The sequence below is a fragment of the Calypte anna genome, chromosome 20 (assembly GCF_003957555.1).
Source record: "Calypte anna isolate BGI_N300 chromosome 20, bCalAnn1_v1.p, whole genome shotgun sequence".
In the NCBI taxonomy this organism is placed as follows: domain Eukaryota; kingdom Metazoa; phylum Chordata; class Aves; order Apodiformes; family Trochilidae; genus Calypte; species Calypte anna.
In genome coordinates, this window is record NC_044265.1 from 5,501,091 (window position 1) to 5,515,433 (window position 14,343).

Below are 14,343 nucleotides of genomic sequence, written 5' to 3' on the forward strand. Positions count from 1 at the left end.
CGGGCTCTAGAGGGAGGCGGGAGGCGGGAGGCGGGAGGCGGGAGGCGGGAGGCGGGAGGCGGGAGGCGGGAGGCGGGAGGCGGGAGGCGGGAGGCGGCCCCGCCCCTGGCCCTGCCTTCCGAGTGGCCGAGCGGGAGCTCCTGCGGAAGAGTGCAGTCAGCGCTCCTCTGAGGGATTGCAGCAGGTCCTGCCCGCTACTGGCACCGCAGCTCCTGGGGCGAAGTGTCAAGAGCTGAAGCTTTGGACATTTTCTTATTTTAGCGGCAAAAATGGCTCCCGGTTCGTAATGATGAGTGGGAGCCCAGCTGATAATGCTTTAGTGTGACTGAAACCCCCCTCACCTCCACACCAGAAAGAAGAGTGACACAGGTGTATCAGAGGCCCACGGGTGCTTCTCCCCGTGACAGAAATGGAGCTGGGGAGAACCTAAGATTTAAGGGGATTGAACGCAGCCTCCAAAACAGTCTTCGTCTCTATAATGAGGTGAAGCCAATTCCCTCACACCCTGTGCTGCAGGTCACACCTGGCAGCTGAAAGCCTAGAAAGAAAATTCCAGTGATAGTTGATAGACCCCTCAGTGCCCTTACCACAGGCTCTTTACGTGGAATCCTCATGGAACCTCTGAATGGTTCGGGTTGGAAGGGACCTTGAAGCTCATCCAGTTCCACCCCCTGCCATGGGCAGGGACACCTCCCACCAGCCCAGGTTGCTCCAAGCCGCACCCAACCTGGCCTGGAATGGGGCAGCCACAGCTTCTCTGAGCAGCCTGGGCCAGGCTCTTACAGCCATGAAAGTTACTACTGAATATAATGTAGGCTTTGAGTTAATTAGCTACAGGCTGGCAAGAAAAAAAAAAAAAAAGCAACACAAAACCAAAAAAACCCAAACAAACAAAACAACCCTTACAAATGAATCAAATGCTGTCAAAACTTCATGCTTATGGAAAAAAATCTAATCACATTTTATATTCCTATTAATCATTCTCATTCTTCAATAGTAAATTGACACGCTAGCAGTGCAGTTGTGGTAACAGACTGAGCTCCACAACACTGTTCTTCCATTCTCACCTGTTGTGCTAAGTCTCTAAGTAACCACTTGGAAAAGAAGTTAATCAGTTAAATTACAGACATGCTTCAAATTGTCACTATTTGCTTCAAATCCTTTTCAGATTAAGTGCACCCTATCCAAACCAGACACAGCTCTTAGCACAGCATGTGGTATCAGCAGTTGCTGAGAAACCGTCCAAACTATGGCCCGTGGAAAAAGTTGTATATTAAAGTAATGAGATGAATAACAATGTTAAAAACTTTTATTTCAGAAAACATACAGATAATTATTTTGAAACTAAAACTGCCTAAACAGTATTTTACAGAGCACAACACTGTATGCTTTTTATGTGTCTGGAAAATATACCAAAGAATAAAAATACGTATTTCAAGCTTCTTTACATCTGGATGAAAGTTAAGACTATTAAACCAAAAACCTCTTGAACATTTACAGATTAGATGAGTCAGATCTATTATATTTCCATGATGGTAAGCAGAGAAGAAAAAGGGCACAGATTAGTTGTATCCTAATCAGTACCTTATTGCATAAAGGCCATTAATTATACATGAGCGTTTTGCAGTAGCAAGAACAGCTTGAGAGATGCCATACCCTTGCTTTTGCCACAGTCAAGATTACATGAAAATTTAAGAACAAATGGTTCTATTTCTGACTTCCATGTTATTGCAGGTCTGGTGGAAGTGAGACTTTTGAGCAACAGTTTCACAGTTTTAGATCTACTCAACTTTTCCCATAAGATCAGAGAGCAGTAACAACCTTAAAGAAACAAAAAAATATAGAAAGTAAAGCTGAGAAAGTGGTGTCATTAAGCTCACTACAAACATAGTGTGTTCTCAGGAATACTATCCCTTGCACACATTTATTTCATGATATCCAACAAACTAAGAATTCTTTTAATTATAAAAGAAAGGTCATTGGAAATAAAATTATTGCAAAAGCCTTGTTCATCTGATCTATGCTGCTAGTTCTGCCTAGCAGCACAGCTTTGTGCCAATAAAACGTAACAGCTGAGGACTACCAGCATGGCACTGACCTGCTAGTTCCTAGGTTATGGTTAGTCCAGTTCTGTGTCATGAAACAAGTTTGTGGAGAGTTTGTGCAACACAAGACTAAGCTTAGACTGATTTCAGAGCCATATAGCAGCCCTGCTATTAATCTTGGAAGATCTTTAAGCAATATTATATCCTATATCTAAGGATTCCTTTAAAAAAAAACATTTTTTTTTCCTACTGATCTAAGACATTGCTAACCCATCAGCTTAGAACATGAAAGCATTGGTGAAAAAATGAAAACCTGACAGAATATTAGAAGTCAATAATATCTTTCCAGGTGTTAATTTTTTTTTTTAAATACACACCTGAGCCTAAGACAATCTCATAACTTTATCTGTTGGTCTGTGTAATAATGGTCTTCAAATGAAACCACAAGTCCAGTATCACTTTCTCTCAGTTCGAGGTTTCTCGGCTGCTCTCACAAACACTGTGAGACAGTCCTGGGCATGGCCAGCTGGACGTGGTTCCTGAGGTTTTAGTTCTCACTCCAAGTGAGCATGCAGTTCATCTCTCTACAATCCAGTGTGGCCTCATCACTAGAGAGCCATTCCTTTTAGTCAGTGGAGGAGAAGTATGCATTGCATTATTCGACACATACACTGCCTCTCTGGAGGCATGCAGCCAGCTCCGCTTCCTTTTGAGATTTCCTACAAATGCTCTAAGATACAAAAATTCCATTCTCAGTAAGTTCTCCCTGGACAAGTCTCTGGAAGCCACTGTTATCCTGACCAGCTGGTCCAACACCTCGTTCTTCTTGCAGCTGGAGAACTCTTTGAGGTTGATGGGTTTTGACTGTGCATAAAGAATTCGGAATTCCAGGTCAAAGTGTGCAACTGCAGGGCCTGACAGGATCAAAATGTTGCTGCTGTTCAGCTTCCCATCTGTCCACGTAAAACTAGAAAGAAAGAACAAGAAAATTCTGACTGGATTAAAAATACACAGTAAAAAAGTACTACCTGAAAATTCCCTTTCATCATGTTTAGTTAAATCATTCTTATAATCCAAACGATAAGCATTGTGCTTTTTTTTAGGACAAACATTATAAATAAACTGTGATGAGGAAAGTAGTTGTGCAATAGGGATGTTTTTCCTCTCCATGCAAAGGAATCACACTAAGTAACAGAAAGACACTGGCACTTGCCTGTAGGAGCCCGTTGTCACTCTGATGCCATCAACTAACATGAACTTTTCATGGACTTTTCCAACAATTTTGGCACCTGACCTTGTGTAGTATGTCTTCCCAGTGATATTTCGAATTCTCATCAACTGTTAAAATATGGCAAGCATCAAGTGAGTTTCAAAGTTAAATGACTGCATTTAAAGGAGTGGCACACAACAATAATCATCACCAATGGACTAGCAAAGGTTGCTGCAGTGGCACAAGATTCACCTTCTAGGAAACAAATGATAATTTTGCCTTGATTTAGTAGGGAAAGAGGTAAACATTAAGAGGAAAATCCATAAACTGATTGTGCAAAATGTTATTGTAAAAACTCCTGTTGCCTAATCCTGGAGGTACCCAAACTCCCCAGGCTCCTGAGAACCTCCAAAGCCTCAGCAAGCCTGGGCAACTCCAGTCATGCTCTAGGGTCTGGACATTCCTCCTGCGTTTCCTTGAATTTTCAGTTAGTATTTGTGCTCATAACACACCCGTAACATCTACATATAAAGATTTCAATTTATCTATTAATTGTCTTCTCATGCAGGAACAGTTACATCTTCCAAGAAAGAGCTAGAGCCACAGAAACCTGATGCAAGCTGTGGCAGCAGGCATAGTAGTTTCTTCTTTTCATAGCTTTTACTCAGGATCAAATTGCTATCCGTATAAATATGACAAGGCTCACCTTTTCCTGTTCAAGGTCAACTCTCAGATCCTTGCACATTTTCAGAAAGTGAGAAAATGAAGAATGATCTAGAAGGATATATACTTTAACTTGCCGCTGGCTACAAGCTTCCAAGAGGTCTTTGAAAATATCAGTATCTGTGAAGGAATCCATAACCAGGGCAATCATCTGCAACAAGGTTCAGAAGAAATCATTAGGCTGTTTCCACAGCATCCCAGGGGAGATGGCACTTGAGGAATTTGACTTTCAAATTAAAACATTCCTCTCCACTCCCTTTTTCCACCAAGTATTTCTGGAACAAGGTACAATCAAACAATGATACAGTATATTCTTATGTTCACAGGACTGCTAGAACTTCTAACAGACATGTAAGAGAGAAGAGAAAGGGAAAAAAAATTAGAAGAAAGTTCTATGAAGCATATTTTAGTAAAGATGATTACCAAGTATAGGACACGCAATTCATATTGCCTCTCTACTATGATCACTTGTTCATGTCTCTATACAATTAAGCAGAAAAAAACCCCAAAACAACCATTGAACAGAATTTATGGACAGAAATAGTAATTAGAGGTGATTTTGCCCCTGTTTCATTTTTCCTTGATTCACTTGCAGCAATTATCATTCAAGATTTTATTATTGCAATGTAGAATTTTGGTGTTTTAGGGGTACCAAACTGATCATAGAGACGTTTGGAGGTGCTGAGAATAACTCCAAAAAAACAGAAGAGTGACAAAACAATCGTATTGCTTCATGTTTCTTCCTCACCCTGAGATATGGCAAAACGAGGGATTTAATTTGGTGTCTCATTCATAGGCAAAGAGTTTGTTCTTTTTTTTTTCCTTTAAGAACAGTTTTCCTCAAAAGCATTGCCTGGAGAAAAAGTTGAGCTAACTTTCAAAATCTAACTTTTTCAGAGTATGTCAAACTTTTCAAATATGAAAAGAAACAATTAAAAGGAAAACAAAACAGAACAAAACAAAACACACACAAAACCCTAAAACTAGTGTCTGACTGATCTTTCTGTCTCACCTCCCTTATTTAAGAATGAGGTTTGTCTTCAACTTATTATTGAGATTCGCAGGGTATTTCAACCCCAAATCTGATTATTCTCCCCATGTCCATAAGGAAACCCCTCGCTGGTCCTTCCCGCGGACCGAACCCCCGGATTTGACGTTTATTTGATGTTTATTTGACGTGCAACGGGTGCTTAGAAAAGCTGTGGGGGCCGCGCTCGGAATGCACGGCTGACCGGCTGGCCCCTCTCGGAGGGAGCTTAGCCCGGACCCGCTTTACGTCAGTACAGGAGAAAAAAACTTGCAAATAATTAACTTACTGAAAAAAACTATTACCGGGGGGTGGGGGGTGGGGAAGGGGGGAACAAAACCAAACCCAATCACAAAATAGCAGAGTAAGCTACTTAGGGAGTTTATTCAAGAGGAAAGGAAGTTAGGGAAGAGGAGGAGGGTCTGGGGATGCCGAGCAGGAGCTCCGCGGGTGTCCCCAAGCCCATCGGGCACTCACTCACCTGTCGGGCGGAGCGGATCTGTCGCCGCACCGCCTCCTTGCAGCCGTAGAGGCTCTCCCCGCAGCCCGGCTGGAAGTGTGCCTCCACCCGCGTCAGCCCGCGGAAGGCTCCGCTCCCGAAGCCCGGCCAGCCCAGCTCCAGCGCCGGCGGCTCCAGGTCCGAGCGCTCGGGGAAGTAGGTGAGCGAGGAGGCGTCGAGGGACGAGGCGCCGGCCGAGGGCTCTCCCGCCGGCTCCGGGGCGGGCGGCAGAGCGCCCCGCGCGATGGCCTTCACCTCGGGCTCCGAGAGGAAGGGCGGCAGCTGCTCCCGCCGCAGGAAGGCCCGCAGCGCCTCGGGGCCGCCCGCCACCAGCTCCTCCAGCGCCAGCCGCTGCGCCTCGCTGTACGGACCGGGCGGCCGGGGCGGCCAACGCCCGGCGCCCTCCTCCAGGCACTGCGATGGGTTGGACATGGCGGGACCAGGCACGGAACCGGCTCGGCAGAGCCTTTATAGCGGCTCGGCGGGCGGACCCACCACGCGTGGAGGCTCTTCCACGCCTCCCGCCCGACCCCGGGGCGGAGGGGAAGGAGCAGGCGGGACGGCGCAGGGAGGAGGCCCCGCAGGTGAGGAGGCTCCGCTCCTTCCCATCTCCCAAAGCCGGGAAGAAAAGGGTGCGGAGCAGCGTTGCCCACCAGCGTCTGGGGGACAAAGTTGGGTGGTTTCCCCACCCCAGCCAGGAGAGGACTTCCCCCCGCCCAGGGAAGCACCCGTAGAAAAGCGAAGCTTGAATTAAAGAGGGAGAATAAATCCACCCCTGGACCTGCTCCCTTGCCCCCGACCCCAAGGCTGCTCCTAATGTTAGAGGGCAGGTGGCCCTCCCAGGCAGGCAGTAGTGGCTGCTCAGCCAGAGCAGCAGGAAAAGCACCAACAAAAGGGGAAGCACAGCATCACTGCCCCAGATCCAAAACGTCAAATAAACAACTCAGCAATGGTCAAGTGAAAACCCCCATGGCAAAACTTTATTTTTAAACTCTCCCTTGTTCTGTGGGAGTACCAAAACAGCTGCACAGTGTAATAAAGTTTAAAAGCACACAGAACAAGTTGATTTTACAAACATTCAAGCACTGCGGAACACAAGCTCTTAAAAACCAGGTGGGCTCCCTCTCTGCAGCTTGCTACACTCAGGGTGTTCCAGCTCCAGGGGCCGTGTAAGAAAGTATCTTATCTTTTTAAACAAGTGCAGACAGAGCTTTTCCACCCATACCTCTTTGTACATCTGCCTTACAGCTTTAGGGAGTGGCTGCTTTGAAATCCAGCCTATTAAGACAGAAATGCCAAAGACAGTAGAATAAACTGTTGCAACTTAAGTTGCAGGTTTGGCTATTTTTCTGTTCATTCATTGCTGTTTACAGGAATATTCAAGACAACAGCTGAAATGTGCCACCTACTGGACACACATACCTGTAAATAAGAAAATACATTACCCAGACTCTGATTTTACTTGGCAGGATTCAGAGACTGGCCACTGAGATGCTGGTATGTGGGTCTAAAGAACAACAGTACCCAACAGTCTAAAGAACAATAGTACAGTGCTCAAATAAGCAACCCAGAAAGTACAAACAACCATGGTACCTCAAAAAAACATCCTGGTAATGTATCTGCAAAGCAACTGAACCTAAGATCCATTTTATATTGAGAGTATTTTTAAAAACTAGAGTGGCACTTGAGTTCTTCACACCATTAGTAGTGAATAAAAGGTAAACAGCAGGAAACAATATTTCAGATAGGAGAGTTTAAAGAGAAAAATATTCTGTTTTTTTGTTTTTCACTCTTGTACAAAAGTAAGTACCAAAATGTAACAAAAATGTAACCAAACATAACATCTCATAGTGCATTTCTCAGTTTGCTTTTGAGCAAGGGCTTTGTCATGTGCCCTCAGTGATTGTCTTGCCCCTAAGCTCTCTCCAAAGAAGGAAGCTGTTTATAGGTCTCAACAGAAGCAAGCTGGCTCAGATATTTCTAGACCAAGACAGAACTGGAACTAAGTCTTAACTCTATGTAAGAAGTTGCACAAGACACAAAGTTCTCTGTAATACTCCCAGAAGAAAAATACAATAGGTATGCCGCAGCAAGACACCTCCTCTCCCTCTCACAAGCACAATGCATCAATACATTCCCACTAATAATCTTACAGGTGCAATATATCCAGCTTTTAGTTCCAAACACTAGAAATACTTACACCAGAACTGTACCTAAAATGGGTACAGCTATCTTGGAGTGTTAATTTGCTACTTCGTAGTCTTACATTCAAAAAGATGCTCCTTTGAGGAGGTGTATGTACACACATGCACACACACACACTATATATGTATATATATATACACACACATACACAAAGGCATGAGAGGCATAATCAAAAGCTAGTTAACTCAGTCCATTTCAGAAAGTTTAAAAAAGGGGAAAAGGAGACAGGCTAAGATGCAACTGCAACTGCTCCAATAGATGCTTCACTGGGAAAGTAATGAATATATCCCTGAAGTCAGACTTAAAATAGCTTCATGTCTCTTTATAAAAAGTTGTTTCTCTTCATGTCAACGGTAAGGTAGAAATAAAAAGCAACATTAAAAATTTTTTTTAATTATTGTACCTTGATGTAAACTCAATCTCCAAAGCCGCTCTGAGCAAGTTCACTCTGACTCAGATTTTTCCAAATTTAGATAAATTAAAGCCAGAACATTAGCAACCCTAGCAAGCAGTAATAGGTTTATTCTTCTGCATAAGCATCTGGATGAACCTTCACCAGTAATACATGCAAGTAGTTACAGTACAAATAACCCCCCTCTTTTATACCATGCAATTTAAGTAATAAAAACCATGTGCCAGAGAGTGATCATAGAATGTTGGAAGGGACCTCAAGGATCATCTGGTCCAACCCTTCTAGGTAATAAGATGTACACATATGATATACATGTATAGTGATGTACATGTGTTAAAAAAGTGAAAGTGCTGGAAGGAAGTGGAGGAATTAGCAGATACAAAGTGACTGCAATTTGAGACTTGAGCTTTTGTGCCCTGCACTCAGTGCAGTGATCATTTATTGAGAGAAAAGAGTGAGACATCCCGGAGGCTGCGCAGGCTGGCGCTGATGTCCCTCCTCTGTTTCAGGTTGCATCTCCCAGGGTACTGGGCCATGTGGTTTTCAGGCACATGTGCCCTCTGGGGCAGTTCAGGTACACGTCCCCTCCGGGACAGGATATCCACCATGTGGCTAAGCTTTGACCTGATAGTGGAGTAGTGGAATTGCCTCTCTTTATGCAGTTTTTGAAAATATTCTGCCCTGTGACTGGTAGAATATTCAAAGGACCGGAGAGAAGAGAATGAGCCAGCAGAGCTGGTAAGAGAGCACTGGGATGATGATGAAGACAGTGATCGCAGACTGGACCTTGATACAGCTGTTCCAAATAGAGCAGGTCCTTCTTTTGACAGCTTTCTGTGAAGGAGGGGTGTTTCTGTGTGCTCATCTTCCTTCGTCTGTGTCACTGCAGTCTTCAGCAAAATGGAAGTCTGAGTGCCCATCACTTTGGCACTGACAGAAGCCTGAGTGCCCAACTCTGCTGTTGCAACACTGGTCTGCGTGGCAGTGTTCCTCTTGGTCACTACAGGCTGCTCTTCCCAAGGGCCAGTTTGAGTTGACACACTTTTCTGTTCCACTATGGCCTCTTGATCACTGAGCCACTCCTCTTCACAGAGGCAGGAATCCCTCAAGTTGCAAGGTTTGCCTCCAGGGGTATCTTCAGGCAGATCTAGTTCTTTCAGCAGTTTCTTTGGAGTGCTAGCCAGCCTGGCAAATTCTGCTCTCAAGTTGCTTTCCACAGTATATTCTTTGGGGGACTCTGTTCTGGTTGCCAGGTGATCAAATATCCCACTGTTCCTGCAGCTGGACAGACATTTAGGGCTGATGGGCATGGACTGGGCATAAAGAATCCTGAACTCGAGGTCAAAGTGTTCAACCACTTGACCTGACAAGAGCAGCAAGTTACTGCTGTTCAGCTTCCCATCAGACCAGGTGAAACTATTGAAAACAAAACAAGATTCACAGTTATCTCCAGAGTATTTCAACACAGATAGAGATAGCAAAAGTTAATCTTACAAGTCCTGTGTGTATGGAAGGTATAAAGTCAATAGACAATTCACTGTCTTTTTCACAAAGAACTCTAGCTATGGTCAAGTGCTTTGCTAGCTACAAATTGTGTAAATCAGCTTTCCAAAGATGCTTCCAGTTTTGTGTTAGTCCCACTTAGACTCAAGCTGGTCCCCTTGCTATTGACATTCATAAATACAAAGCAAACAGCAAAGTTAATGCATTCTTCTTGCAGAAATTCTCCCTTTCTGTAGCTGCATCAGGCACCAGCAGACCCCAATACTTGCCTGTAGGAGCCCGTTGTCACTCTAATGCCATCAATTAACATGAACTTCTCATGGACTTTCCCAATGATTTTGGCACCTGACCTCATGTAGTATGTGTTCCCTGTGAGAGTTCGAACTCTCATGAGCTGTTTTAGAAAAGAAGAGAAAGAAGTTACAGCAGACTTCAGTTAATTTCCAAAAGGTTCTGATTAGCAATTTGATCTAAAAGCAGCTAGGAACACCACAAAAGACAAGGAGTGAAATTAACTTCCTTACATTGTCTGCATGTGAATGTTTTTACTTATTCAGTGCTAAATTTGTGAGCTTGGGAGAGAAAAGCCAGTTCTTATTAATTACTGCCCACAAAGCTAGGAGTGTTTCCTCATCCAGAGAAATTCTCACTGGGGTGTACATAAGCCAAGCCATAACACAGTTGTGTCCACTTATATTCAGAGGAATTAAGTAAACCACCTGGGTCACAAATCCTTTTAAAATAAAACAACTAGGCCTGTGTGAAGAAATGAGATGTTACCAAAGCTATACCACCCTTGGGCTTCCTGTGTTTCTATTTTCCTTAGCAAGCAGTTTCTTGAGCCAAAGAATAAAGCTACTTAGATCTTGCAAAATAAAATGCTTGAAAATGGCTCTTCTTCAGGGCAGGGAACACAGAGCACACTCCATCCAGCACTGCAAATCCTACATAGAGGCAATGTATGGTAGGAGTGGATGTGCTTTTTCTACATGATTTTTTATGAGTTTGTGGTCAGTTTCACGTGCTGGGTAAGAGACTGTACCAAAGGCTTGTGATATTGAGCCCTGAGAAGTATTTCAGAAAATATCTTTGTATATCAGTTATCTAGGAGAGAGGGTCTAGCCTTTCAAGGAAGCCTCATGTTTTTATAGAAGGGTATCTTTAACATCCATAACAATAAACCATACCACAAAAATAAAAACAAAGTCCACACCCACTCATGTTAATACTTACACTTTCCTGCTCAGGACAAACTCCCAAATTCTTGCACATTTCCAAGAAATGGGGTAGAAAATCCTGGTCAAGAAGGATATAGACAGGGACTTTGCGGTTGCTGAAGGCATCCTGGAGGTCACCAAAGATATCTATATCTGTGAAGGAATCCATCACAAGGGCAATCACCTGCAAGAAAAGGGACAACACTTGTTCAAGAGCTTAATTTTACACAAGGCCAGATCTCTGCCTCCCCCAGCCATCTTCTGCTGCTGCTGTCATCAAGGCCAGACACACATTTCTTTGTCCTGCTGTGCAGGTCCTGACAAATTATGGAAGATTTCTGTATTCCCACAATATTTCTATAAATTTGCTATGTCATGAAGTGCAAAGAATTGCCCTGGAGTTTCTTCCTCCCATCTGCTGCTGCTTTTTAATACTTTCACAGCCTGCTTTCCTACTTAATCTCTCTTAAACTGTTCTTTTAGTAACATTGGAGAAGTTATCACAGCAGATTCGGGAATCCAGACAAGCCCTCTTCACTCCTGTGCTGCCCCTATATAAATTACCAAGACATAAACTAGTTCTGTGACAATGTTTCTCATTTTTTCCAGACTTACTAGATGTATTCTGACTTTTCACACCTTCACAAGAAATCCTTCCACTCACTCAACTCAACAGTTCTTTACAGAAGGCAAGGTCAAATATGAGATTTTCTTTCAGTGAGCCAAAGACAATAGTCCTACATCAATGAGAAATCACTTCCAGCTAATCTATTCCAGTGATAGAATTTTCACCCCTCAAAAGCAGGAACACACAGCTCCATGGGGATACAAAGGCACAAAGAATTTAGCTTTGTAACTTTTCTCTTTCTATTCTTTCAGATTATACAACTGCTGCAGGTACCTGGCACCTGCCTTTATCAAACAGATAAATCATCCACACATTGCTGCAGCATGCCCTGGGGTGTATCTGCATGCAACACCTCTGCACTGTGTGTGGCATTGCCTCTACTCCAAGGAAACATTTCCCACAAGAACAGGCTAAGCTTGGCATTCACACCTCTGCCCTGCTCCCTAAGGGACTGGCTCCAGATGGAGGAGCTCTTACCTGTAAAACACACAGGCAGATTGGTATTTCTAGATAAAGTTAGATTATGCTTATGCTTCCTACGTGTCTTGTGTTTTTTTTCCACTCTATTACTTGTCTAAGTGTCAAATGAAGATAAGAAAAATAAGATGCTGTTGGCAAGACCAGAAGAGTAAAAAAAAAATAATCCCTGAAAACACAACAATTCACACTAAACCACTTGGAAACACTGGTGCCTTCAAACGACTGTTCAGTTAGCAGCACATTTGCTTTCTAATCCCAGAAGTAGCAGCTGAAAAAGAAATATACTTTTATTCAAAATGAGCAAAAGAACAGTTACGTTTAGAGAGAGAGAAAACCCATTTCCCTACATGCATCCATTCAGAATAGGGGTGGCAAGATAGCAACAGTATCCTCTTTAGTCGCTCAAGCAAGCTGAGATGAAACGATACAGAATCTGAAGTTCTCCTGTTCCTCATGTTAACCCAAAGAACTCAGACATGGCTGCACAACATCACACAGCATCTGATATTCACTGAGTTATAGAGGGCCAAAATTTCTCTCCACTCTGTGGCCACAAAAGCTCTCCCCATTCCAGGCAAATATGTGTCAGGAACAGCTTGCCTGGCTCTTGGCTTGGTTTTAAGGAAAGTGCTGGGCAGGATGCTACAAGCAAGTGTGTTATAAACAAGTTCACTTTTTTGAGAAAAGATGTATTCACAGAGCTTACTCAAGCCTCCAGACTGGTCTCATCATCCTGATAGAGATCTTTGAGAATAGAGCTGCTTCTGTGACCGTTTCTGGCAGGAAGCCTGATCCTCACACACACCCTAAGCTTCCCTGAGCTCAGGTGCTGATTCAGAGTTCTCCATGTGGGAGCAGTTACAGAGCCAGAGGTTGCTTCACTTGGCCACCTCGGGAGGAAGCTCTACATTTAAATTGTAGCTGAGCCAATGAATGGAAGGGTGGTTCCCTCCTGAGTTAGAGGCAGTAAACTCAGGTAGGACGAGTCACACAGAACAGTTAGAAGTTGCTACACCACATGAGTTTTAAGCCATGCTCTGCTTCAGATCAAAACCATCCACTCCTGTAGGAGGGAATTCCTTGCAGGAGCAGATTTGCACATTACATAGGGGTGGATCAGGGAGGAGAAAGACGAATGGGGATATAATCAGAGGGTCATCTCTGTAGCTACTTTAATACAGGAGGCCTTTTTAGTCATATCAATTAAAGGACAGTAGGAGGTTTATGTGAGTGGGTCTGGGTTACAGACCACACCAGCAAGGAAGCTACAGCAGGAACACCAGCGCTTGGACTCGGAGCAAAGTCACTTCGGAACAAGAGGGTGGTTTAGACAGAGCGGGGTTGGAGGCGGCACAGGGGGATGGGCAATTCCTGTCCCACCACCTCTGGAGCACGGGCTCGTCCTCTCGTCGAGGCTTTGCCTGCTCGAAAGGGATTTTAAAGCCACTTGGCCTTGCTTAGTGTCACATCACGGCGATGCTCATCCTGAGTTTTAGTCGCTGAGTTTTACTCCGCTTCACTGACCCGCTGGGAAGGGCCATGAGGCACAGCCACCCTCAAGCCCATCGGGCACTCACTCACCTGTCGGGCGGAGCGGATCTGCCGCCGCACCGCCTCCTTGCAGCCGTAGAGGCTCTCCCCGCAGCCCGGCTGGAAGTGTGCCTCCACCCGCGTCAGCCCGCGGAAGGCTCCGCTCCCGAAGCCCGGCCAGCCCAGCTCCAGCGCCGGCGGCTCCAGGTCCGAGCGCTCGGGGAAGTAGGTGAGCGAGGAGGCGTCGAGGGACGAGGCGCCGGCCGAGGGCTCTCCCGCCGGCTCCGGGGCGGGCGGCAGAGCGCCCCGCGCGATGGCCTTCACCTCGGGCTCCGAGAGGAAGGGCGGCAGCTGCTCCCGCCGCAGGAAGGCCCGCAGCGCCTCGGGGCCGCCCGCCACCAGCTCCTCCAGCGCCAGTCGCTGCGCCTCGCTGTACGGACCGGGCGGCCGCGGCGGCCAGCGCCCGGCGCCCTCCTCCAGGCACTGCGAGTGGTTGGCCATAGCGGGACCAGGCACGGAACCGGCTCGGCAGAGCCTTTATAGTGCTTTTGAATCCAAACAGAACCGCGCCGCCGCCGCCAGTGGGAGAGCCGCGCTCCGCCCCGCAGCCGTGGTTGGCCGAGGCGGCAGAGTCTGCCCCGCCGGGGAGGGCCGAGGGGAGGACGGGGAACCGGGAGAGCGAGTAAAAGGAGCCTGGAGAGGCTTCTCCTGCCTTGGGGCAGAGGAAACGTACGGCCCCGTTCATGCCCCGCCCCGGAGGCTGCAGGTCTGAGGCTGCCATTTGGCGCTGCGTGGCCTCCGCACCTTTCGTTGCTGTCACCCGCCCTGTGTCGCCCTCCCCGCAGGCAGGGCCAGGGGGTGAGG

The 14,343-nt window shown here is 45.8% G+C and overlaps 2 protein-coding genes across 2 annotated transcripts; both read right to left on the bottom strand.

Moving 5' to 3' along the window:
* Nucleotides 1–2,621: 2,621 nt before the first annotated feature.
* On the bottom strand, nucleotides 2,622–5,936 carry LOC115599456 (protein FAM83D-B-like). Its single transcript, XM_030463342.1, has 4 exons — nucleotides 5,487–5,936; nucleotides 3,962–4,129; nucleotides 3,259–3,383; nucleotides 2,622–3,012 (listed from the first exon to the last, which is right to left on the bottom strand). Exons 1-4 carry the CDS (start codon nucleotides 5,934–5,936, stop codon nucleotides 2,622–2,624), a joined length of 1,134 nt encoding a protein of 377 aa, XP_030319202.1.
* A 2,393-nt stretch (nucleotides 5,937–8,329) lies between these two features.
* LOC103539789 (protein FAM83D-B) lies at nucleotides 8,330–13,995 on the bottom strand. The gene is made up of 4 exons (XM_008506324.2): nucleotides 13,531–13,995; nucleotides 10,858–11,025; nucleotides 9,894–10,018; nucleotides 8,330–9,537 (listed from the first exon to the last, which is right to left on the bottom strand). Exons 1-4 carry the CDS (start codon nucleotides 13,978–13,980, stop codon nucleotides 8,556–8,558), a joined length of 1,725 nt encoding a protein of 574 aa, XP_008504546.2. The 5' UTR covers nucleotides 13,981–13,995; the 3' UTR covers nucleotides 8,330–8,555.
* Nucleotides 13,996–14,343: the final 348 nt, after the last annotated feature.

Excerpts from the sequence above, each read along its gene's own strand:
- LOC103539789 (XM_008506324.2), bottom strand. The coding sequence starts at position 13,980 with ATGGCCAACCACTCGCAGTGCCTGGAGGAGGGCGCCGGGCGCTGGCCG. Across the intron at positions 11,026-13,530 it reads AGATCCGCTCCGCCCGACAG|GTGATTGCCCTTGTGATGGA; the intron begins GTGAGTGAGTGC and ends CTTTTCTTGCAG. Across the intron at positions 9,538-9,893 it reads GTGACAACGGGCTCCTACAG|TTTCACCTGGTCTGATGGGA; the intron begins GCAAGTATTGGG and ends TGTTTTCAATAG.
- LOC115599456 (XM_030463342.1), bottom strand. The coding sequence starts at position 5,936 with ATGTCCAACCCATCGCAGTGCCTGGAGGAGGGCGCCGGGCGTTGGCCG. Across the intron at positions 3,384-3,961 it reads TTGACCTTGAACAGGAAAAG|TTGATGAGAATTCGAAATAT; the intron begins GTGAGCCTTGTC and ends ATATTTTAACAG. Across the intron at positions 3,013-3,258 it reads GTGACAACGGGCTCCTACAG|TTTTACGTGGACAGATGGGA; the intron begins GCAAGTGCCAGT and ends CTTTCTTTCTAG.